The sequence below is a fragment of the Gopherus evgoodei genome, chromosome 6 (assembly GCF_007399415.2).
Source record: "Gopherus evgoodei ecotype Sinaloan lineage chromosome 6, rGopEvg1_v1.p, whole genome shotgun sequence".
NCBI lineage: Eukaryota > Metazoa > Chordata > Testudines > Testudinidae > Gopherus > Gopherus evgoodei.
The window spans coordinates 16605301-16630733 of NC_044327.1; the positions used below are offsets into that span (position 1 = coordinate 16605301).

Genomic DNA, 25433 nt, shown 5'->3' on the forward strand with positions numbered 1-25433 from the left:
AATGTGAAGAATAATGAATAACCTGTGTCAGCAACAGTGATTTCCATTAATTATATTATCTGCTTTTTCTGCCAGGAGTGTCATGTTCTTTTAGAATTTCTCTTCAGAACAGAACTTTCTAACTACCCGATATGATGAAACAATGTACTTCTTACATACACACACTTTACCTGTGTATCCAGATGGACACATGCAAATGTACCCACTTCCAAGCTGTTTGCATGTGCCATTATTATGGCATGGTTCCAGGAAACACTCATGAAAAACCTGTCACAGATGGGAACAGTAATCAGAGAGGTGGAGATACAACCATGGGTATTACATGGACAACTATCTATTCCAAACCTAAACTGCAAACTATTTCACTGTATCTGGCAAACCGCTAACCCATGGTCACAACCTTTTAGCGCTCCATATGCCTGTGACACTAATTCTGTCTTTATTCATTGACTTGTTCATTACTCTTATGATTTCACCTTCTTTATAGAGTACGTGTATCTTTTGTCTGTAATTGTGTAAAACAATCTCAACTCACAGTTTATAAGATAAAATCTAAGTGATGTGCTGAACTGTGAGACTATTAATTAGCAGCAATTTCCCAGCAATCTTCTACGGCAAGTGCCTTCTCTGAGGTCAATTTCCCCCTTAACCATTCTTTGCTCCATGGAGGAAGCATCTAGACAGCTGAAGTTAATACTTGTAATGGGAGTTTTGGGTGCTCTATTTAACAGTTATTAGATGTTTGCAGCTCTTTCTCTACAGAACTTAATAGTGACTGACATGTAACAGCATTTAAAAAAAAAGTCTTTATGCCACAGTTCTCTAATATTTCTTTTTCACTCCGTTCCTCTCCACAGAGGTTGGTAATGTATCCCTGGCATTAGCCATCTGTAGTTACTGGGAAAGGTGAGTCAGGGACTGCATTAGGCCTACAGGCTGTATTTTAACCAAAAATCTAAAGAATAGAGAAATAAATACCTGAAGCTAGTGGCATGAAAGGGACTTTTTCAGATGTTAGCATTCTAGTTATTGTTATTTATTTGTACTTTGGTAGCAGGCCTCCCTTCAGCAAATCACTCAAGCATGTGCTTAACTAAGTACATGAATGGTCTGATTGACTTAAATGGGAAAACTCCCATGCTTGCTGTACTGGGGCCTAAGTTTGTGGACTGCACGTATTATAAGCTAATAGTTCAGGTCTAATTTATCACTTACCAAACTTATTCATGTAATGTAGCTTCTCACAACCTGATTCTGAGACAGAGTAGTCTTTTCTGAGTTACAACAATGGGGGCCTTTCATGCAAACCCATAGTCCTAGGAACAGTCTCCACCCATGTGAGTGGTCTCATGTATTTTGAGAGGGCTAATCACAGGAGAGAGGATTTGCGGAATTGGGTTATACCTGACTTATTTGACATCTCTTCTTAAATTTATATAAATCAAAACAAATCAATGAAAATAAATACTTCGGAACCAGAACCTGGAAGCCAGAAGTAATCTCCTGGAAGACCAAAATGAAAAAGAGACCAAATAAAAGAGACACTGATCATCAGCATAGGAGCTACTGATCAGATGAGGGGCAGACCTGCCAACTGCAAGGAGTTGGGGGTTTTATGTTTTTTTTTTAAATAAAAATTTAGTGACATTTTTTACGTCCAGCTAATGTTCTCATGCTTCTAAATCTAAGACTGCCTTTGACTGGATCAAATCTCCTTCTCCCAAACACTATTGTTCTATTACTGTAGCAGAATTTTAAAATACAATATTTTAGTGAATCACTATTAAATTACCACTGAGTGGAAGAGATTATTAGAAAAACGTGAATACAGTTTTTTTATTTCTGCTGCATAAGGCCGTTAATTAAGGACTAATATATATATATATGGCTTATATATAAGCCAGTTATGGAGTTATAGCGCACAATGTTTGATTACTTTAATCAAATAAAGGTAGCCCCCATGGTAATTATAGCTGCCTAGTTTGGAAAGTAAACTCAGTATCACAATTATATTCTGGAAGGCATTAGCCATTTAATACTGGCATCAGATACTCTGTTTCTTCCATTAGAGCTAGCAACATTAAAAAAAAAAAAATCTTGTCCTTGCCTGACTGCTGACTTTGTATTGCTTGCTGATATTTTCTGGAGAGACTGGTACCATTATACTCTCCTCGGCCGCTGTGAAAGTAGAGCCAAAACCTAAACAGGATTATTATGAGAGCAGCTGTTAATGCAGCTTGACAAGACTCTAATTGCATTGCACTGATGCACTTAAAAATGCTCTGAGGGAAGTGGATTTGTGGGAACAAATACCAAAACTTACAGTAAAACACATTCAATTCCAAAACATGAACATCTATAATAAATGAAGAAGGGGAGGGGCTCTGTGGTGAATTCACTCGTTAGACTTATTCCTTTCCAGTCCTGACTTAGAGCTTAGATGGTCACATAAATCACGTTAGTCTGTCTACCTCAAGGTAGTTTTTATAGACCGAAGGCAAAACTCTCATTGTTTCCAATGGGGTTACAATCTAGGCTCTGCCATGGAACCTTAATCCATATCACACAATCATACACAACTGTGTGTGACTGGAAGCTTCTGATAACTCAGGGATAACCCAGGAAAGGAATAGCACAGGTGCTGCATTGGTAGAAATGTGTGGCGAACATTGTGGAAGGAGAATGGTCTATTCTTTCTTTGAATGGAACCAATTTTCACTAAGGGCCAGATCCTGACATCCCCAGTCACATTCTCTGGAGAAAATTAATCAACTTACTTGAACAGTCTGTGATGGATCTGGCACCAATGATCGTAGTTGTCCCATAAAAAGGACAAGATAAGCAGTAGGACTTTCCTGGGTCTGGTTGATAGTAGTCCCGGGGGCAGGGGTAGCAAGGCATTAAACCAGAGCGAGAGAATTCCCCTGCTGGACAAGGTACTGCAAAGTGCAAAACAAACTCAAATGACTGCTGGCTCCCACTGTATGATCTTTTCCTCACCATCATAAGGCAGTTTTTGCCTCAGTACTACAAGACTAGGCCAATAATCATGAGAACTTTGCAATCAAAATGTGTGCTTATGGCCTCAAATAAGCTCTTTATACAACCAGAGAAATGTTGCCATGTAATCTTTGTTCCTACGTAGACAGTTCTCAAATTCAACCAAACACCCCACACTGCAGTCCTTGCAAGACACAAACATATTTTCAACAAGGTCAACACCAGGAGACAGATTCTCTTCCCTGTCCCACTCTCACTGTGGACTGTTTTCCTCATGAGCCCTTGGGGTGCAACTGCCCCAAAGGGGCCTAGGTCAAGACAGAACCCATTGACGGTAGTTTACTTGCGCAAGCAGACTCAGTAAAAACTGAGTAAGGACCTCAGGATTTTGACTCACAAAATGACTAGCTATTGCCTGCATGGTTGTTACAAAACATCTACAAATAAAAAAGAAAACACTTTATTATCACATAGCCATCTGAATATCTGACACAAGGCTTACACTAGAATTCTGTGTGCATACAGCACAACCCCATCTCTCAAATCTTTCAGTAAAACAGGTGTTTGATATGCAGAAAAAAATTATGTACACTGCTGCTGGGTGACATAACTGCACTACAGTCAGCCAGGAGCTGCAGGTAATCTGAGGTCAGATAAATGGGGTGATGTGGATGGTATTTAGCAACATTTTGTTTTCAGGAATTTCACTGGCCTTGTCTTCACAAACCTCCACATGCTGAGATATCCACAGCTCCTCTTTTCACTGTCGACATCTTTTCTGGACAGGCGATGCAGTTCTTAGATCCAAATACAGGTTGATATGTGCCAAGCGGACATGACTCACAGGTTTCAAGACCATTAGGTGAGTACGTTCCCTGCTTGCACTGAGCTAAAAGGCAAAATTATACATAAAGATTAGGCATAAGGCTAAGCAATATCTAACATAAAGTATGTCTCCTGTCCCCTAAAAATAAAGGTAACACTTTATAATACATTGACAGGCAACCCTTGAAAGAAAAAGCTACCTGGACATTTGTAAACGAGAAGACAGTGCTCTATGCAGTGTTAAGCAAAGTACAGACAGCACATAGCATCAATCCCCCCTTCTAAATGCATTTTATTTATTCTGAGGTTGTTCCTTTCACTGTAGTTTCATGGACACATCTAAACCACAGGCTGTACAATGAAATGTGCAACGCATAGAATAAAGAAAATGCAATTCTGTGATGGCTGGTAGGCTGCAAATTACTGATAGTGTATTTCCAAGATATAAACTTGCTATAGTGTATTATATTCCAATCTGCTGCAGATTGTTTATCATTAGTAATTCATATTTTAACTAACAAAGCCAATTAAACAACAGCAATTAGAAAATACCAGTTACTATTTCGTATACAAGCTGCAAAGTGAGAGCTCTCTTCTGGCTTCAAGGCAGAATGGTGCAAGGTGGGACACAGACGTGACAGTGCCAAGAGGTATTATTCTTTGGGAGACGTAGAGGATGTTGGCAGGGAGATGTGTACTAAGATGTGGCACTATGTGTACACTTCCCTTTCAGTGTTGCAACATGCACTCTCTCAGCCTGTGAATATTAACTGGGGCAAAGAGGTCCCTGGTTCTCAACCTGTCGAACTACACCATCTTTTAGGTGTCAAGCACTGCTGGCCCTAACAGTCTGCTCCACTGACACTTAAGAGGTACAAGCAATGGCATTCTAGATATCTTCTAAATACCTTGGTATTCTCCCCTCCCCACATGTACCCACGCAGGGGCAGCCAGGATCTAGGCAAAAGCCATAAAGTAACACAACAATCCATTTAATTTTCTATGGTGCTATTCTAGTTACATTTTGCAATGCTCGGTAGTTTTAAGCACTAGAAGTAACCTTTAAAAGCGATTTTCTGAACGCTGAGCTCGCACCTTTACATTCAGAGATACTCCTGGAGTGGAGGTATTCGGTATAGCTACCGGATGGGCAACTTTTGCATTCCAGCTGCCCTTCCTCATCTTGATAGGATCCAGTCCAGCAGCTTTCACAAGTGCGATGCTCCAGAGAATAGTAGGTACCCAAAGGGCAGTTAACTGGGATTTCAGAGAAGCGAAAAATAAAACAGGTTAACCATGGAATACCTGACAATAAGCAGATGCTCTTCTTGGTATTTCAGGGAAACCCCATTTAGCCTAACTCGCTTTATCTCAATCTTGGCTTCGTGGATTCAGTGACATCTGTGCAACCTCACTGACATGACTGGGTTTGCATAGGGGGAACTGACTGGAACTTTGTAAACATTTGTATTCATGATGAATGGGAAGGAATGGATTGTCTTTCCCTGCCTGAGGGGAGAGCAGGCGATTCCCTGACTCCATCTCCATCCTTAGAGGTTTTTAAGGTCAGGCTTGACAAAGCCCTGGCTGGGATGATTGAGTTGGGGTTGATCCTGCTTTGAGCAGGGGGTTGGACTAGCTGACTTCCTGAGGTCTCTTCCAACCCTAATCTTTTATGATCTATGAATAGGATCCAGCTCACTCTCTCAGCTATGCTGGAATGGCAGGGCTAACTGTAGTAAAGGCTGTAAGTTTTCATTTTCATCAGCAGTGTGAATCAATGTGATCAAGTTCATATAGGGAGCAAAACTGTTAGGTAAGGCGTACTTTTTACATAGCCATTTTTTGGAGCAGCCCACCCTTCAGAAAGCAGACTGCACAAAGCATTAGATAATAAATTGCTTTGGCAGGTCTCAGCTACTGTAATCCTGTGATGCCTGTGCCAATACCTCACTCCAAACAACTATCTCCCCCAAACTTTTTTTTTTTTTTAAGTCACATATACAGGATATAAGGCCCAGGAGCTTTTGGCTTACCACACATTCGCCCTCTCAGAACTGAACCTGGTCTGCAGAACAGAAAGGCTTTCTCAGTTTCCAGTGAGTTGCTGTCAGCTACGACCAGTTCTGATGCAAACTGAAAAGAATACATGGGTTCCTTATTGAGTGTCCTTTTCAGCCTGTTTGTGATAGTCTCCAGAGTTTTAAGAAGTCGCTGCTGGTTTTCTGATTCCACACTATCATTTCTTTCCTTGGGCAACGGCACGCTAGCTGTAATAGAAAAAGAAAACACATGCATGCACAGTGTGTTACAGATTTTATTGCTATTCAGGCCGCAGGAGTCTATGTGAGTGGACCAAAAAAGCAGTGATCATTGTTACTATGGTCAACGGGAACTGACCATACAAACCCACGTTGTATCAAAATGTAAAGTGGGCAATATATAGCATATATAGTGCTGACCACACAAATACACTACCCAAGAAACGAGCTAGTGAGAAAATGTGACTATAAACTCAGTGAGAAGCCTGTAGGCTGCATTTCCTGCTGGCTTCATGAACTGAAGACAATGTAATATTTTGTTAAGAATAAATTATAAAAAGGAGGAGCAGGAAAGGGAAGTTTTTCCTTACCAGTGATATTAAATATTAACTTAATTTTGTGATCTGTCATTGGAATGTTGAGTTTTTTGTGTCTCTTGACCCGGGAGGGTGCTGTTTTCACAGAACCAGAGAGAGGCATTTGTAGCTGTTCTTCCTGCACTATGTCAAGGAAGTCATCGTAGGAATAATCCAGACGGTTTGCTGCACCCCAGCCTCCGGGTCCTGCAACAAGAAGCAAAAGTGTTTGGCAGGGAGTTCTGTCTCCATGCTCATTCAGGCCTTTGGTTCATTCCCAAGAGAGCCAACAAGTGCCACCGCATAGTGGTTTCTGAGATGTGGCTATCTGTCCAGGAGGAATTAGACCAGGGGTTGGCAATCCTTCAGAAGTGCTGTGCCAAGTCTTCATTTATTCACTCTAATTTAAGGTTCCACGTGCCAGTAATACATTTTAACATTTTTAGAAGGTCTCTTTCTATAAGTCTATAATCTATAACTAAACTATTGTTGTATGTAAAGTAAAAAATGTTTAAAAAATGTTTAAGAAGCTTCATTTAAAATTAAATTAAAATGCAGAGCCCCCCGGACTGGTGGCCAGGACCCAGGCAGTGTGAGTGCCACTGAAAATCAGCTTGCCTGCCGCCTTCATCACACGTGCCACATGTTGCCTACCCCTGAACTAGACCCTCACACTCAGTTCACGTAGGAGACTGAACAGCTGTGAGATTAACACATTTGGTCACTGTTGAACTGGGTCTCACTCATATAAATCCTCTAGTGGCAAAAGGCTCCACCTCCAATCCCCTCAGTTATCCAGTCCATATTAAGCATATTGGGTCAAATTTATACCTGGTGTTACACCCCTAAAGTTATAAATTGTACCATATATTCGTTTGGCCTGGACTGTTTAAATAAGTGGTTCTGTATGTAACGTGTCTTTTTATAATGATTGGAATTGAAGAACTTTTGCCTGTGCCATTCAGCATCTCCTTTTAGAAAAAAATGGAAGAATAAATAATCTTTGCATATAACTGAGCATCGTTATTTAGATTATAAGTAACTAATGGCAAATTTACCCAAGAATCTTGGAATTACATTCTGTGATTATTTCATAACTGATCTTTTAAAGTATTGTTTCTAAAGAACCTGAGCCAAATTCTGATCTCAGCTACACAGATGCAAATTTGGAGAAATTCCAGAGACATCAGTGGAGATTTCATCACTGTTTCCTCCTAACTACCGTCAGTCACCAACCCAGGCCCCAATCCTGCAGTCTTAATCACACAGTTATCCTTACTCACTGCTAATATGTAAACTTGTGCACATATGTCAAGTTCAATTTAAATCGGTGACAACAATGAAAGACTCCCTCGGTTACATTAACAATTCCCGGAGTCACCCTGTCTCCTTCTTCAGTGTTTTGGTTTCAAAATGTCTGGTTTTTGAAAAGCCCTTTTCTTTCAAGACTAGCCAAACAATTCCATAGTTTTATTGTTCTTATATACTATGAGGCACCTCAGTCATCTTTTCCCCAACATGAGTACAGTGAATTGTACTTAGTGGGGGGGGGGGGGGCAGAGGCAGGGCCAGTGCAAGGAAGTTTCATGCCCTAGGCGAAACTTCCACCCTGCACCCCCCACCCAGCTAATCCCGCCCCCCCCCACGGCAGCTAACTCAGCATCTGACCCGGGGAGCTCCCCTCGCAGCAGCTACCCCCCAACGAGACAGTTAACCCCTTCCCCTCCCGTCCCCCCATGGCAACTAATCTCGCCCAGGGAGACTCCCTCTCTCCCCCCACGGCAGCTAACCCTGCCTGGGGAGACCTCCCCCGCCCTCACCACAGCAGCTAACCCTGCCTGGGGAGACCTCCCCCGCCCTCACCACAGCAGCTAACCCTGCCTGGGGAGACCTCCCCCCGCGGAAGCTAACCCTGCCTAGGTAGCCCGCCCCAGCTCATCTCGGCTCCGCCTCTTCCACTGAGCACGCAGGTGCTGCTCTAATTCTCCTCCCCACCCAGGCTTGCGGCGCTGATTGGAGGAGACTTAGAGCTGGGCTGTGTGCTCAGTGGAGGAGGCAGAGTGGAGGTAAGCTGGGGCGGGGAGTTGTTCCCTTGTGTGGCACTCCCCCCCGTTACTGTGGGTAGCCCTCCCCATGCGCCCCCCTACCCAGCTCACCTCCACTCCACCTCCTCGCCTGAGGGGACTTTTAGGCGCCCCCAACCACTAGGCACCTTAGGCAGCCGCCTAGTTTGCCTAAATGATTGCACTAGCCCTAGGCAAAGGGATAGCTCAGTGGTTTGAGCATTGGCCTGCTAAACCCAGGGTTGTGAGTTCAATCCTTAAGGGGGCCACTTAGGGATCTGGGGCAAAAATCAGTACTTGGTCCTGCTAGTGAAGGCAGGGGGCTGGACTCAATGACCTTTCAAGGTCTCTTCCAGTTCTAGGAGATAGGATATTTATATTAATTTAAAAAAAAATGTGCAGTGTATGAAACAGACAGGCTAGTGTAATATTTTCTCAGATCTATTGTTTAATTGTTTAGTGTCTCAAGAGCTCTGTAATTACTTTCTTTAAATCTTTCACACAGCATGCTTAAATCTACCAGAGCTAAATGTACCCACCACATTATGGCTTAGCCGAGCTAAATGAATTTAAACCACATTAAACCTATATAGCTAGCAAGCCACACAATAATTAAATTACCAATTGCAAATCCATTTTCATAGTCATAATTATATTCTAGGCAATGTTTCTGTGGCAAATCCTCCAATCTGCAGTCAATGTCATCGACATCATTACAGAACGATGGGACCTGTAAATAGAAATAGACAAGCTATTGAGCAAACAAATAATTATATAATCTAATCTCAGGACAAAGCACCCAGTCTCGCCTGCTCTCTGACATTAGATTTTGTCCTGCATAGCTATTACAATCAAACCGTTTAAAACTTGTGCATTTAGGATTTCCTCCCATTTTTGTGGGAACTTGTGTAGCTGCAAGAATTCTTGCAACGATATATGCACAGTAAGGAAAATCACTTGAGAGGAAGGATAGTTTTGTACTAAAGCACAACATGGAATCTCAGTGACCGAGGTCCAAGTCCCAGCTCTAGCTCTGTGTGTCTTTGGATAACTCATTTAACTTCGCGGGGTCTCTATTTTACAAAATAGGGATAACAGTATTTCCCAATGCCACCATGGTGCAGGTGCTTAACTCATTAATGTCTGTAAAGCTTTGTGAGATCCTCAGATGGAAGGTGCTATAAAAGTGCAGAACTATTTGCTTTTAGGCTGGGCGATTTATTGTTCAAAAGCTTCATTTCCCCACTGGGATATGCTTTAAAGTACAATTCACTGTTTCACTTAAGTGGATTTATAATATTATAGACAGAGACCTTACTGAAATCCTGCTGAACACAGTAGGTTGCAGATGAAGAAAGCTTTCCTGTGACACCACTGGAAATTTACAGTAATTTGATCCTACTGGGAGATTTTATTAGTCCTAAACAAAACTGCAAGTCTCTCCTCAATAAAACCTTACAATAAAAGATGGTGTTACAGTGAGAGTAGATTGTAACATGCTATACCATCACACTGTACAAAAGAAAATAGGCATACAATTAGAGAGGAAAATATTTTCTGTGCTACAGTGAATTCACTATATCCATTTGGTATAATTCCATAGCAGGGTAATGGGTGGGAGAAGAAGAACGGAGATGATGTGATGTATCTCCATAGTTTGCACGCAATTTGAAGCCTGAATATTTGGACTGAATGTGGGTTGAGCATGGAGGGGACGCAGAGGTAAAATCCACCTGCATTGTAAGGCCAGGTGTGAAGCTTTTCCAGTTGCTTTAGCAGCCGTAGCTTCTTCATGCGAGTTGCATGGATATTGTACAGGTCTAGGGCTGACAGAAAAACACAGAGGAGGCCAAGGCATCATCGCATAGCTGTTCCACCTGCATTCTTCTTGTGCAACTTCTAGCTGGTGGTTAAGCAGTGCAGAGAACTTTGCACAGAACTTCTATGGCTAAGGGAGAATTGCCCCTCAATGAAGGGAGTGGTGACAACATCAGAGCTTAATGCAGGGGCAGCTGAGCTTTCTTTGATTTAACCCAGTCTGTTGCTTTTCAGGATATCTTTCCTGCAGGATGTGTTCTGGGAAGTGGCTTTTGTTAGCATTTACTTTCTCCCCCTCGTCTCTCACTTGGAGCTTATCCCGGTGGCTTGTGTGTTTGGAAGCTGGTGATTTCTTTTTTTTCCCCATTGGATCACTGCTGGGATTCCAAGAGTCTTTGGAAATGGATTGGACATATTTAAATGGACTTTGGGATTTGCTTTCTCCAGCTGATTGCACTTTAATATAAATTCTTGGGCAGATCTTCAAGTGTTTTTCACCAGTAAACTCAAGTTCTTATGTTCAGTATTCCATGCTTGTCATTTTAGCTAATGTTTTTACTCTGCACTTTGGGCTCACACACAGTTGATAATATGCTATCAAAGAGGAGGAATGAAAGGAAAACCAGCCAGGATTTTCCACAGAAAGAAAATAAAGCTGAGCCAATAGGCGGGAAAGACACAGATGTCTTCAATCTCTCTGGTCACTCGATTACAGACCTAAAAGTTGCAATATTACAATAAAAAAACTTCAAAACAGACTCCAACGAGAGATTGCAGAATTGGAATTAATTTGCAAATTGAACACCATTAAATTAGGCTTGAATAAAGACTGGGAGTGGATGGGTCATTACACAAAGTAAAACTATTTCCCCATGTTTATTCCCCCCCATACACTCTGTTCCTCACACCTTCTTGTCAACTACTGCAAATGGACCATTTTGATTACCACTACAAAAAGTTTTGTTCTCTCCTGCTGGTAATAGCTCAGCTTAACTGAACACTCTCCTTATAGTGTGTATGGTAACACTTATTGTTTCATGTTCTCTGTGTGTGTAGATATATATATATATCTTCCTACTGTATTTTCCATTGCATGCATCCGATGAAGTGGGTTATAGCTCACAAAAGCTTATGCTGAAATAAATTTGTTAGTCTCTAAGGTGCCACAAGTACTCCTGTTCTTTTTTCAATCAGAGAATGACTGTGAAGTCTTGTGTCTGTCCTGCACTATTCAGAGCGCAGCATAAGGTGATTGCAGTGATTCAGAAGTCTTTGGGGTTTGTGATCCAAATAAAATTATATGACAATGAGGGCTGCTGGGCTGGGGGGTCGATGATGCTTCTGTGGGGAGAAGATGCTTTTGTTGGTAGTGCTTTTCTCTTCTCCCCTCTGTGTTGTTCTCTACCCGCACAGCCCTCAGTTCTGGGGCAGCACTGCTTCAACAGGTAAGGAAGCTGATTCCAAAGCCCCTTGAGGTACTGCTGCTTCTGCTTGGGAGCCATGCAATGGACAAGTGTGGGGAAGAAAAGGGCTGAGGATCTGCTCTGGGATGATGGGCAGGAGTATATAGAGCATACCTGGGTCCTACGGAGTTCGCTGCTTTCTCAGGTGGTACAGTGCAACTTACCTGCAACCCTCTCATAACCCACTTCAAGATTGTGTCCCACAGGTTGTGAACTACTGGCCTGAGCACAGATCAGGACCCAGCAGGGCACCAGGACTGACAACAGTGTGCTCTGTGGCTTGAGCAGGTCACCCAGGCATTCAGCATACAAGTTCAAAGAAAGTTCAGCAGATAAATCTGTCTTTAGGTGCCCATGTTTTCAAAGGTGTTGAGTACTGGGAGCTCTTATTGATTATAATATCAGTGACCAGGATGCCACAACTTGGAACAGAAGGCTAATAATTTAGGTACCGACTTCTGGATTTAGGTACCTAAATTTAGGCCCTAGATTTGAATTTTTTGCCATAGTCCCCAAATGTCAAGAAAAGTGCTATATTGGGGGTGTGGGTGCAAAAGCATCAAAGGGCGCATCAACACAGCCCATGAAAGCGAAACTCCCAAACTGGGTCAACAGACATGGGTTAGCGGGGCTAGCGCCCTAAAAATAGCTGTCCAGACGGCCCTTTGAAGTTGTGGCTTAGGCTGGAGTTCAGTTTTCAAGACCGTCACCCTCCCTACCCTTCAGTGCCGAAGTGGCAATTTTAAAGCGTTATCTACCCAGCTATTTTCAGAGCCCCGCTGGCTTGCTCTTGCCTGCTGTGTAGACACCCTAAATGACTTAAGAGCCCATAACCCATTGGATTTGGGCTCCTCAGGGCTCGTCTATACAAACACTTAGTATGCAGCAATCTGGGGGTGTAAACAGGAGTAGATCAAAGGGCACAGTAGATCAAAGTGAAGCCTTTATAATGCAGCAGCAGGGTCCACACGGACACATAATGTGGGGTAGATATATACTCAGAGTTCAAACAGACAAGCCCTAAGTCACAAGGCACTTTTGAAAATCTTACCACAACTCCAAGACAAAGACTGTGGTTAACTCCCCAATTTATGGATGCAAACAACGGTACAAGGGTTTGCACAGCAACCCCTACAATAACAAAGCAGTGAACTTTGCCTATAATGGAGACATTTTCTATTTTGAAATGGAACAGACTTCCCTTTCAAGTTTCTAAGGCATACAGTAAAAGAACAGCTAGGGAAAAAATGACAACATGTTGGTAAAAACAGGTTTATGAAAAATGAAAGAGTATTACTAACCTACCATTTTATCAAGCGCACTCTGAAAAGCCTCGGCAAAGTTTTTTAGAAGGTTGCTGTCATCACATCGCGTTGTTCTGTAGAGCATCTCAAAAGATTTGAACCCATGATTTGCAAAACGATTTACTGAAAAGAGTTGGGGAAAGACCCTTTTATTGTTTGTGATTTTAGAGTAACAGTTTCAAAAGAATACTATGGACAGGATTATCCTAAGTATTCATATTATCTGAACTCAGTAGCTTTCTTTAAATACAAGTCACAACAGAGGAATATAAGGACAGAAGAAAGAGCTGGTAAACTTGACTGTTACAATAAAATATATCCAACTACTTTCGTCAATTAGAGCACAATGTGGCAACAACTGAAATTCATGGATAGTAATTACATTTCCAGTACACACACTGTATTGAACAATTTAGTGTAGAAGTTCCTAGCTATTAAATATCCATTGTTGACGTAATTCAGCATTTTCTTAATGGAAAAGAATCTGTTAGTTTTATGGATTTTTTTTAAATCATCAAACCTTTTAGTATGTATTTTTTAATACACCTGAGAGGGAGAAATTAATGCTTGTTACTAATATAGCTTGGCTTCCAATGCAAAATTCTGATTCAGATTTCAAGCAACCCAAAACTCTGAGGTATTCAGATAAAGGATTTTGGGTTGACCCATAATTAGAACACCCTGACTTGTGTTGATGTCTGTGGGGGCTACTTGTGTAAGAAAGGGAATGTACAATCCATCATAAACATCGGCTTCATTTGAAGTATCTGGATCTATAGTCAGATTTGGATTTCATATGAGTTTGGGGCGGTCCAAGCTGGGGTTTGGATTGGACACATCTCAAATTAGAAACTTCTAATAAATGCTGGTTGGATCACAATTAGTTAAGATTAAATGACTATATTTTGTGAAGTTATTTTTAATGCATTTTAATTTGCACAACTGCACTGGAATTTTGGCTGGGTTGAGAGAGTCTGGCTTGCCATATATCAAAAACAGCTCACTAAAGCTTCGTTATCCATTCCTCCAGTTGTAATAACACTGGTAGTCTAGACCAAGGGTTCTCAAATTGTGGGTCTGGACACCAAAGTGGGTCACAATCCCTTTTTAATGGGGTCACCTTGGCTAATGTTAGACTTGTTAGGGACCAGGGCTGAAGTCCAAGCCCAAGCCCAAGCCCCAGCCCCAGCCCCGCCTCCTGGGGCCGAAGCCATAGGCACTGACTCCATGAATGCTCTGGGGCTGGAGCACCCACAAGGAAAAAATGGTGGGTGCTTAGCACCCACTGGCAGCTCCACAGGTCAGCACCTCCCCCTCCCTGCAGTGCCTCCTGGACACCAGCGGGCCCCCCCAATCAGCACCTCCTCTTCCCTCTCCACGCCTCCTGTCTGCTGTGAACAGCTGTTTTGCGGCGTGCAGGAAGCTGGGAGGGAGGGATGGAGGAGCAAGGATGTGGCGTGCTAGGCTGAGGGGGCATAACTGGGTGGGAAGAGGTGGGGTGGGAGTGGAATGGGGGCAGAAGAGGTGCGGTGGGGGTGGCGCCTTGGGGGAAGGGGTGGAGTAGGGGCCAGGTCTGGAGCAGAGCCAGGGGTTGAGCACCCCTCTGCACTTTGAAAAATCGGCGCTTGTGGCCGAAGCTGAAATCCAAGGGTTTCAGCCCTGGGCAGCGGAGCTCAGGTTACAGGCCCCCCCTACCTGGGGCTGAAGCCCTTGGGCTTGCCCCCACTTTCCCCCCAAGACGGTGTGGCTTGGGGGGGGGGCTCAGGCTTTGGTGCCCCATCCTGGGGTCATGTAGTAAATTTGTTGTCCGAAGAGGGTCACGGCGCAATGAAGTTTGAGAACCGCTGGTCTAGACAAATTATTTCAACCTGTTTTTTTTTTTTTTAACCAACACGCCGTGCAGATTTTGTTTCCACTGCTATCGTGTAAACCCCAAAGACTCAAATGTATTATTATATTTTATCCAGGTTATGAAACAATATATTGTATTCCTAAAACCATTTTTGTACAAGGCTCTTAACATTTATGGGGAAGGGACAACAGAAAATTTATCATGTAAAACAGTTATAATTTCGTTACTGAATCACGTTTCAAACTATAAATATTGTTGGAGACATTACAAGCTCAGTTTACAGCAGAAAAACAAAGGTTAATAATCAAAGTAAAACTCACAAGAGCAGTCAGGCCATTCAGTAGAATATGGTGGTTTCCAGACACCATCCTCATAGGCACAATAGTAGTTTTCAGTTGACGCTGCTGTAAAGTTATAACCATCCATGCAGCGTAATGTGCAGTTAACACCTGCTTCGTCTTCTATGCATATAAAATTCCCATGCACTGGGGTAAAGGAAATTTCACAGGGAGAACCTGTGAAAAAATATATTCAGTTCACATAAGGATAGCTTTTAGAGTAATATAAACAAGCACACAGGAAACCCTGAGGGATAGGATTTTCAAAGCACTTGGTCTAATTCTGCTTCCCCTGAAATCAACAGGAGTATTCCTATTGACTTCAATGGAAGGAAAATTAGGCGAATGTTAAGCACTTTTGAAAATCCCATTGTGTGAGTTTAAAATCCAGAAATGCAAAGATTGAAAAAAAATCAAGCACCAAAAGCGTGGAAATGAAACACTGAAAGCCCTGTATGCTTTTGCTTAAAACTGGGGTCTCTCTTTAGAGTATGCTAAATTATTCATCTATTAGCATAATACATAATATTAACTAGAGAACTTTTTACACAACTTTACACACAGTAAGTTACAGTAGATTACATACAGTATCTGATTCTGATGTCAATCAGCTTTACACTGGTAGAATCCTATTCATAGATTCATAGACTCTAGGACTGGAAGGGACCTCGAGAGGTCATTGAGTCCAGTCCCCTGCCCTCATGGCAGGACCAAATACTGTCTAGACCATCCCTGATAGACATTTATCTAACCTACTCTTAAATATCTCCAGAGATGCAGATTCCACAACCTCCCTTGACTTTAGTGGAATTACTCCTGATTTATGCTAGCATATAAGTGATCAAAATCAGACCTATAATCTTCAGATTTGGGCAGATTTTTAAAGCCTCAGTAAAATATAATTAACAAACCAAGTGTGAAGAAAATGAGTTCATAGTCGTTTTAAAATTGTTAGTGTTTAACATTCAGTGGCCAAGAGTTTGAGATGATACTGAGTTAAAAATATTCAAAAGTTTGAAATAAAGCCAAATCAGAGAACAAGTGAAGTGAGCCTGATGTTCTAAATCCCAATATCCTTGAATCAATTAAAAAAATTGAATTAAGTTTCACTTTGAAGTCTCTCAATAGTCATAATTTTGAAACAACCAAATTTGTATTATTCAAACTTGGCTTGTCCTGTAGATCTCACTGAGACTTAAAAATCATGCCAAATCTGAAGACTATATATCAGGGATAGGCAACCTATGGCATGTGCGCCAAAGGCGGCACGCGAGCTGATTTTCACTCACACTGCCTGGGTCCTGGCCACCGGTATGGGGGACTCTGCATTTTAATATAAATTTTAAAAGAAGCTTCTTAAACATTTTAGAAACCTTATTTGCTTTACATACCACAATAGTTTAGTTTAGTTATATATTATAGACTTCTAGAAAGAGACCTTCTAAAAAGGTTAAAATGTATTACTGGCACGCGAAACCTTAAATTAGAGTGAATAAATATTCAGCACACCACTTCTGAAAGGTTGCCGACCCCTGCTGTATATACTCCTGTAACTTACTGTTTCTAGGGATATACACAAAATTCCAGTGTATACAATATTAAATATTGTATTAATTAAATAATTTACCATGATGTAAAAGTGAGATCCAGTTTGAAGGCGTAAGCAGTAGGGGGCTGAGTTAAAGTTGAAATTTCAACCATAAATCTGCATTTGCTAACTTCTGAATGACTGATTTTCCTAACTCACTGTTAGCCTGCTGGTTGGGGCATTCTTTCTCCCCCCACACTCACTCCTGCTTTCCCCCCCATATAATACATACCCCCATACTTATGCACATATATACATGCGTAAACTCAATTATAAGGCTAGAAAGTGTTTCATTTCCTGTTAGAATATTAGCAGTTTATTAAAAAAAAATCTGTCCAGAGAAATCTTCCATTCTGCTGAACAGAAAGTAGATCACATTTTAGGCTATGTTTCTTGTTGACAAATAATTGGACAATTGCCTGAAGTTTTATAGGACTACTGAGTAAAACTTTTAGTGGCTTTTATACCTATTTTGAATGCATGGAGTACACTACTCTGTTACTCCAAAGTTTTGCCATATAACTCAATTGATTTTATTGATGGACCTGATTTCACTGGAGTTACACTGGTGTAAAACAGTGAGACAAATGCAGAAGCACGTTGGTGCTGTATACATATGCACATTTATAACAAGTATTATATTACACACACACTTGTTACTTATCAGTGAATTATTCATAGCATTGAACATTAAACTGGCTGATGGTGATTGATATGTACAACTGCATTTTTACTAGTACTAAATCATTTTGTGTCAATGGCCAGAAGACAATCAAATAACAAACCTTTGATGACAATGTGGATCTCACATGTCCTGTTATTTCCTGACGGGTCTGTGGCAGTGTATTGAACTGTTGTCTCCCCTTTGAGGAAGAGATCTCCAGGTGAATGACTTTTAGTGATAGTCAGGGCAGCTCCTAGAGTAGTTTTAAAAAAAAAATCATGACAAGGTTTTCCTGGGCTAGTATATTGCAGCTGTCCCTACAGAGGCTGACTACACAATGGACAATTTAGGCTTATTAATTTTCTCAGTAACAGATGTGCTCAACCATGGTAAGCAAAATGGTATGTTGCTAAAAAATGATCTCCTAATCCCAGGGATGCATGTAGGAACTGTATGGACCTAACCACTCTTTGGCTGTTTCGTATATACCTGAGCTGCATTATCTCACCTGAGTTGTCAGAGAACTGAGGCTCCTCCCACGTTGCTCTGTACTCGTTCTCCAATACCTGAACTGGAGGTGGAGATCTGCATCTATCGATTACAGGGGATTCTACATCTAGAGAAGTTGAAGAGACAGCATGAAATTTGATCACAGAACAACAGACAAATCATGGGTCATAATCAGAGGTGATGTGAAGGGTGTTTGAAGTTCCACATCTGTAAAACTGTATAAGCGGATGTGTATTTGAGAGTAAGTTGCTGTAATATATATGCCAAAAGATGGAAGTGCAGGGTTAGAGCAGGAAAAGCATCAGAACATAAATTAGGGAGAGTGGCTTTATTTGGTTGTCTTTCCTGCACAGTCTCACCCTTGGGCAGCCTTGTTGAGCAGTGTAAACTATCTTACGCCCATTAAATAGTGTATAATTTACTCCACTGTTTATTGTGCCTCTGAGGTTGGTCCATTGTCAGAAAAATTGACCAACGGTCTCCAACTGACCAACAAGACTTTGGCTCAAGCTAGATAAGCAGCCACACAAGTTTCTTAAAGCTGTGGTTTGCAGCCTGTGGATCATGGACTGAATCGTGTGGATCATGGTCTGCAGACCCCCTGTCTAAAATTTCCATATGGGTCCCTACTTACATTTAAATTTTTTTAGGGGTCCACCAATGAAAAAAGATTGAAAACCCACTGTCCTAAAACAACTGAGCTATTCTTGATAGAACACAGATAGCCACCAATTCATAACACCTAATTCACTGAATGTATCCGAGCACTGGCTCTGAGTTTAGTGATTAAAAATAACAGCAGACACCAAGGTATCAAGCCAAATGCACACCAGAATGAGCAGATGCCATTCCAACAGAATGCTAGGCGAAATTCAGTAAGTGACATAAATATAAATTAAATTAGACATCAGGTATGTGTCCCAGAGAATGGGTGTAAATGGGAAAGCAGTGTAATTTATGCTGATTTGGCACAGAGCAAATATATGAAGCGAGTGTAATTCATATGTAGAAGCGGCAGAAGAGAGGGGGGTATCAGAAAAAGCAATGAACAGGAGGGTGTTATATAAACAGCCACCCTTTTACTGTAGCTCACACTGAAGTATCCCTATAACGAAGAAGACTAAATTCAGTCCAGGTCTAACAGGAACAATACCCACTAATGTCAATGGGAAAGGAGTTACGTACACTTCTGGAAGTCTGAATCTGGTCCCCAGAATAACAAACTGGTATAACTAACACTTGCTCTGCATACAACTTTAAATGTCCAATTGGTACAAGTTGCACACATTTGCTAACCAACATGCACCAGATGTGTAACTTAAACTATCACCTACATTATCCTTGCTAAATATATCCCACCAAGTTTGAATCGCCTCTGTATACTACTACCAAAGGGAACAAGAAATACATCAGCCAGACGGCTTGTTAAATGCATAATTATAAATACAAGGGCCAGACTCTGCTGTCACAGGCTGTCGTGGATTTCAAGTGTAACTCTGTTTGAAATTGGTGGAAAACTGGTGTGAGAGAAGAATTAGGATCAACAGAGAACAACATTGCAGGTGCCATCACAACATGCCTCACCTCATATTTATCCATCAAAACCATCTCATGTTATGTACTTATTCAACAATTTATTTAAAGTCATCAGCCAAGCCAAACTGCAGAAGGTGGAAAGTTGTCTTTCCCTTCATAAAGCTAAGCTAGTGTGTCCCGCCACTGATAAACTCCCAGCTAACTCGACAGAGAAATATACCTTCTCGCTGCTATGCAGCAGCATCACCAGAACTAAGTGGATACTGCAAAAAAGGATTCAAGAACATTTGCTCAAAGACAAAAATTGCACATTGGCGTCAACTGTATTTACCATCCATTTTATTTGCATTCTGTAAACTTTTCAAAGAGTGAATTTTTGTTCATAAGACAGTTCACTGAAAGAGAGAGCATGTCTCAAATACTTGGGCAAACAAATACTTGCATGATTTATCTCATTGGAAATATGTGGTCATCTTGAAAGCTCTTTGTGGGTTTGGGAGACATTCAGTCAGGAATTAAAAACAATGGTCTGTGAGTAAACACAACACGCAAGCCACATAACTAACCCTAATGCCTGCTTATGTTTTAACAGATTAATGCACTTTATTTATGAAATGTGGGCAAGCCCCAAATTAAGAATAAATGCTTTAGCTGCAGCCAATCCAAATAGGCAATCCAGCATTTGACAGCAATTACTATATTATGCAAATGATGGCCTCCATTGAGCCAGGCACTTATGCATGTGAACTCAACAGGACTATTCACCTGTTTAAAATTAGGTGTGTGCTTAAATGCCATGGTGAATCAGAGCCTCCTTCTGCAAAAATTAAACAATTTTATCTTTGTCAGAATCCTTCCCAAGTAATTCTGAATAGCACTTACCAATAACCTTGACACTGAATGTGCAGCTTGCCCGATTGTCGGACTTGTCCACTGCTGTGTAAGTGATCACAACTTCTCCAATGGGGAAAAGAGAAGGTGGTACAAAAGCTGGAGTAACGTGAATTGAGACCTTTTAAAGGAACAGACATTTGTTATTTAAATGCAAACATGGTTCAGTAATCACATATTTGTATTTTACAAAATGTGCATGTAATGTAATCCTTTGAAATTATACCTCTGCGTGTTTGGATTCATGTAGATTTGATTCTCTTTTACCCTTCAGCAGTTTAGAAGAGCCATAAATTGTGCATACATTACACTTACACCCTCTTACAGGCTTCTTTATCTGGCCAAAGTAATCGAAGGGACCTTAATATAAAAGAGAATCACGCCCACACGAATGTAAGCAGCTCAACTGGGAATCAAAGTTTTCATTGGCCAGAGTTGTAACTCAGAGAACATTACTCTTTACAAATCAGTTTGGGGGAAAATTCTGTCATTGGATACACACATAGACCTCCCATTGTTGTAATCACTGGGCTACAAATTTAGCCCAATTGTGAGCTCAACTGTGAAAAGCACATGAAAGTTCATAAGTTGTTACAATAACCCCTAATAACAAATGCTGATGGGAAAAGGTATGAAAGGGAGACAAAAAGACTGAATTAGTCCCAACAAAAAGGCCAGGGCCGGCTTTGTGAACTGCTGGGCCCGATTTGAATACCCGGCGGCGGTCCGGGGCTTCGGAGACACTTCAGTGGCTGGGGGTCCGCTCCGGGTTTTCCCCAACACAGAAGGAACCCCTGCTGCCAACATGCCACTGAAGACCTGGAGCGGACCACCCCTCCCCCAACCGCCAAAGACCCAGAGCGGACTGGGTGAGTAAAAAATAAAAAAATTAAAAAGCCACTTTAGGCGCGGGGCCCGATTCCGGGGAATTGGCCTAAAGCTGTCCCTGAAAAAGGCCTACTGATATAACTCAAGGACTATGCTAAGATCATGCTTGGTACACAAGAAAAGCATGGAACCAGAAATCAGTGAACCAAAACTGGTGTGTCTGAAAGTAGGCCTAATTGGTGGACAAAATAATGAGGGGATGATCTATTCCTCCCACCATTCCCTTGTGGGGTCCTTAAAGGAAGAGACTTGGGGAGAAAAATTGGCTACTAGAGTGAGCTTCATCCTTATGGCAGCCACCTCTGCCATCTCCATGAAGATCCCAGCCCTTTGTCATCTGGGGCCAGAGAGAGGGACCCAGATGACATTGCCACCTCTCTTGGCTCCAGCGGAATTCCACCTGGGATGAAACAGGATTAGACTTTAAGAACAGCTCCAGCGCAACTCAAATAACTTCTTCTCTTGTCCCCAAAAGGACAGTTATTACCATCTTTGATACCATCTAAGACAGTGATTCTCAATCAGGGATATGGGTACCCATGGGGGTATGCAGAGGTCCTCCAGCAGGTACATCAACTCATCTAGATATCTGCCTAGTCTTAGAATAGGCTACATAAAAAGAACTAGTGAAGTCAGTACAAATTAAAATTTCATATAGAGAATAACTTGCTTATACTGCTCTATAAGTACAATATTTATATTTCAATTGATTTATTTGATAATTATATGGTAAAAATGAGAAAGTCAGCAATTTTTCGGTAATAGTGGGCTGTGATGCTTTCGTATTTTTGTGTCTGTTTTTGTAAATAAGTACAGCAGTTTTCAAGTGCAGTGAAAATTGGGCATACGCAAGACAAACCGGACTCCTGAAAGGAGTTCAGCAGTCTGGAAAGGTTGAGAGCCACTGACTAAGAGACTGTCAGACTAAGGGGTTTTTCCTTCTAAAAACTTTCTCCAGCAAAAGTGAACAAGGGATGTTGTTAAAACGAAAGCCTTACTTGATACTTTACATTTAAAACGTTTTAACTTTTTTTCTTCTTTTCTTTACCTTTAATAAAAAAGTCAAAAGGATTTTAATGGTGTGTTTGCCATGTTACTAAGCAGGCTGAAATCTCCATTTACCAGTCTTGGGCCTTGTTTAACTCTGCTTGACATTGGACAGTGATTCGATTATGTTAGCACCTTTGGCCCAGACATTCCATCTACATTAATAAACCACCGCCTACTTCAGTGGAAGTTGCTGGCCAGTATATGAAGCTTGATCATGGTAAAGAAATGGGATTGTATTTCTCGTATGGTGCTGCGGTGAGTTTTCACTTATCACAGTGGGCTCTTTTTAGCCTTTGAGTGTTATGAGTTGGTTTACTTCCTTGAGGAAAGACTGGATCTTATGGAAAGCAGATTACTAAACTCCTTCACATTCCGAGAGCTCCTCTTAAAGTCCCATTCTGTACTTAATAAACAAGGACCCAATTCTTTCTTTTGACTGCATAAATTAACTGTATGGAACTGTATGCACATAAAACACCATACAGGGTATTCAGTAACCACATAAATCTAACAGAGAAAATGCTGAATTCTGAAGATATTAGTTTACAACAGATCTCTCTACTTCTTCGCACCAAGAAACAAGATATTCTAATTGCTTAGAGACATTTCAGAACTCTAAAACAGCTACCTGAAAAGGGACTGTATCAAAATAAAATGTATATGTTTTAGCTCTACCTCATCTCCGGAGTTATCCTTTGCTATTGGAACCTGCCAGCTAATATTAGCAGAGTTATGATGTTCAAGAGTCCTTGCCTCAATATTGTCTGGACAGCTGATTTGAGGAGCTTCAAAATCTAATCGAGAGAGAGAGAAAAAAAAATCAATAATGGTTACTCAGCTGGCTTGCTGTGTGCACTGTTTATCAAGGTGACTAGCATCATCTCATTATTTCATTTTGCACCTGTTTGCTTTCTCCACCTCTTACCTATATTCTTACACTTAGATTGCAAGCTCTTCAGGGTGGGCACTGTCTCTTCATTATATTTTTGTACGGGGCCCACCACAGTGGGTCCTTGGATTCTAGGAGTTATCATACTACAAATAATACTAATAGAACAAGGGTTTGTTTTAACACTACAGTTGCCTTTTCTTAAAAAAAAAACACATCTATTCATCCATGAGGAATGGCTACTTTATTCCCCTATTTCTTGACAACAAGTTATGAACTCACATAAAAAGTTACTAAGCTTTAGTTACCCTAAAATACACCATTTTTTAATGTCATGGCACAAAAAATTGTTTTATGGGGATTCTGATGGAAAGGTGGGAGAATCAAAATGACACCTACAGTTTTCCTTAGAATCATTTGCAAAGTCAGTGTAATTCTTTGCAAGTTTTTTGTTTATAAATACTTCATTTTCTCAAACAAAAGCACATTCAGTCCTAGAAGACAAGCGTTCCCAAGAAGGACTATCAAAACCCAGCAGTTTGTTATATTCACCCAACTTTGGGGAACTTAGATTAGCAGCCTCATCAGAACAAATCTTCAGCAGGTATAAATTGCCATAACTTCACTGAAGGCAAATGAGTCACATTGCTTCAGACCTGCTAAGGATCTGGCCCCAAGGGTCTGCAACCTTTGGCAGATGACCCATCAGGGTAATCCGCTAGTGGGCTGCAAGACATTTTGTTTACGTTGACCATCCGCAGGCCCCCCCCCCCACAGCTCCCAGTGGCCGCGATTCACTGTTCCCAGCCAATGGGAGCTGCAGGAAGCAGTGGCCAGCACGTCCCTGCGGCCTGCACTGCTTCCTGCAGCCCCCATTGGCTGGGAATGGTGAACCACGGCCACTGGGAACTGCAGGGGGCTGTGCCTGTGGATGGTAAACGTAAACAACACGTCTCGTGGCCTGCTACTGGATTACCCTGACGGGCTGCATGCTGAAGGTTACTGACCCCTGATCTGGCCTATTGTCATCAAGAGTTCTTTCACGTGAACCCGAAAAATCAAGTGAAACTCCAGTAAATCCTGTTGAAACTTAACCATTTCATCACTAAATCAGTGACTCATCCCAGCTACTCCCCACTCAAAAATCTCCTATTCCCAGATAGGCCCCACCTTTTATTCCAATAGCTCTCAGAAGTTCCCTATTAGTGAGGAGCATTCTGGAGCGTCTCAGTCTAAGAATGAGGAAAACTACTTAAAATGGCAGCATTGAGACCAGAATATTTTCCATCCTGCTGCTGTGGAATGCAAGGGGTAGATTTTCTGCATTATCATGGAAGACATTTCATATGGATGCAGAAGTGGGTGGAAAACTAGCTCAGGGACTGCCTCCGCAATCTGAACCACCAAAAAAAAAGTGGATGAGGAAATGGGTCAGTAGGCCATCCCTGAAAACATGAGAAGGGAAGGAGCAGTGCAGGTATAACACTGACAGATTCCAGTTATCAGCAGGCAGGATCAAACCTGGGATCTCTGGAGCTTAGTGCAAAAGCCTCTACTGCATGAGCTAAAAGCCACATGGCCATTAGCTAAGGCTGTAGAGCAGACTCATTAATCTCTCTCTAAGTGGTCTTGGTGCCAATAGATGGGACAGGGCACCAAACCCAGGAGGCGTGGGGGTTACACAGAGTCTCCTGTGAGCTAACGTCCCAGGATATGTTAAAGAGAATGTTCGTGTGTGGATATGCATGTGTTTGTGAGTGAATGTGCATGCATGAGAGAGATGGTGGGATTGCTACTGGAGGGAAATAATTCAGACCAGAGTAAGTCTCTGAGGTTTGCCAAACCTTGGCATGTTTCACAGTATGAATTAATATCCCCATAATCAGGTGCCCTCTAAAGAGAAGGTAGCCAGAGAAAAGGGGAAAGAACTGGAGGTGCATTGGGAATGGGCTCATGAAGATGAGAGTGAGATGTGGACAGAAATAATTTGGTATTCCAACTATTTATTATAATAACTTTTCATCTGAAAAACTCACGCATCTTTATAAAAATGGCTTCCAATCCCTGTTCCCATTGAAGTCAATGACTAAACTCCAGTGGAGTCCTGCGTAACAAGGATGGAGTCTATTAACTAGTT

General features: G+C 41.6%; 1 protein-coding gene across 1 annotated transcript in view; it reads right to left on the reverse strand.

The window, feature by feature from the left end:
* Window positions 1-25433, reverse strand: part of SVEP1 (sushi, von Willebrand factor type A, EGF and pentraxin domain containing 1) — a 174926-nt gene that overhangs the window by 88836 nt on the left and 60657 nt on the right. The window contains exons 8-21 of the mRNA XM_030567203.1: window positions 23083-23201; window positions 20461-20590; window positions 18041-18148; window positions 17654-17785; window positions 15263-15457; window positions 13092-13213; window positions 9127-9235; window positions 6458-6649; window positions 5862-6095; window positions 4921-5082; window positions 3728-3889; window positions 2778-2939; window positions 2108-2199; window positions 171-267 (exon numbers count right to left, since the gene is read on the reverse strand). Of these exons, the coding sequence (XP_030423063.1) occupies window positions 171-267; window positions 2108-2199; window positions 2778-2939; window positions 3728-3889; window positions 4921-5082; window positions 5862-6095; window positions 6458-6649; window positions 9127-9235; window positions 13092-13213; window positions 15263-15457; window positions 17654-17785; window positions 18041-18148; window positions 20461-20590; window positions 23083-23201 (2016 nt within the window). The remainder of the gene's footprint in view (window positions 1-170; window positions 268-2107; window positions 2200-2777; window positions 2940-3727; window positions 3890-4920; window positions 5083-5861; window positions 6096-6457; window positions 6650-9126; window positions 9236-13091; window positions 13214-15262; window positions 15458-17653; window positions 17786-18040; window positions 18149-20460; window positions 20591-23082; window positions 23202-25433) is intronic.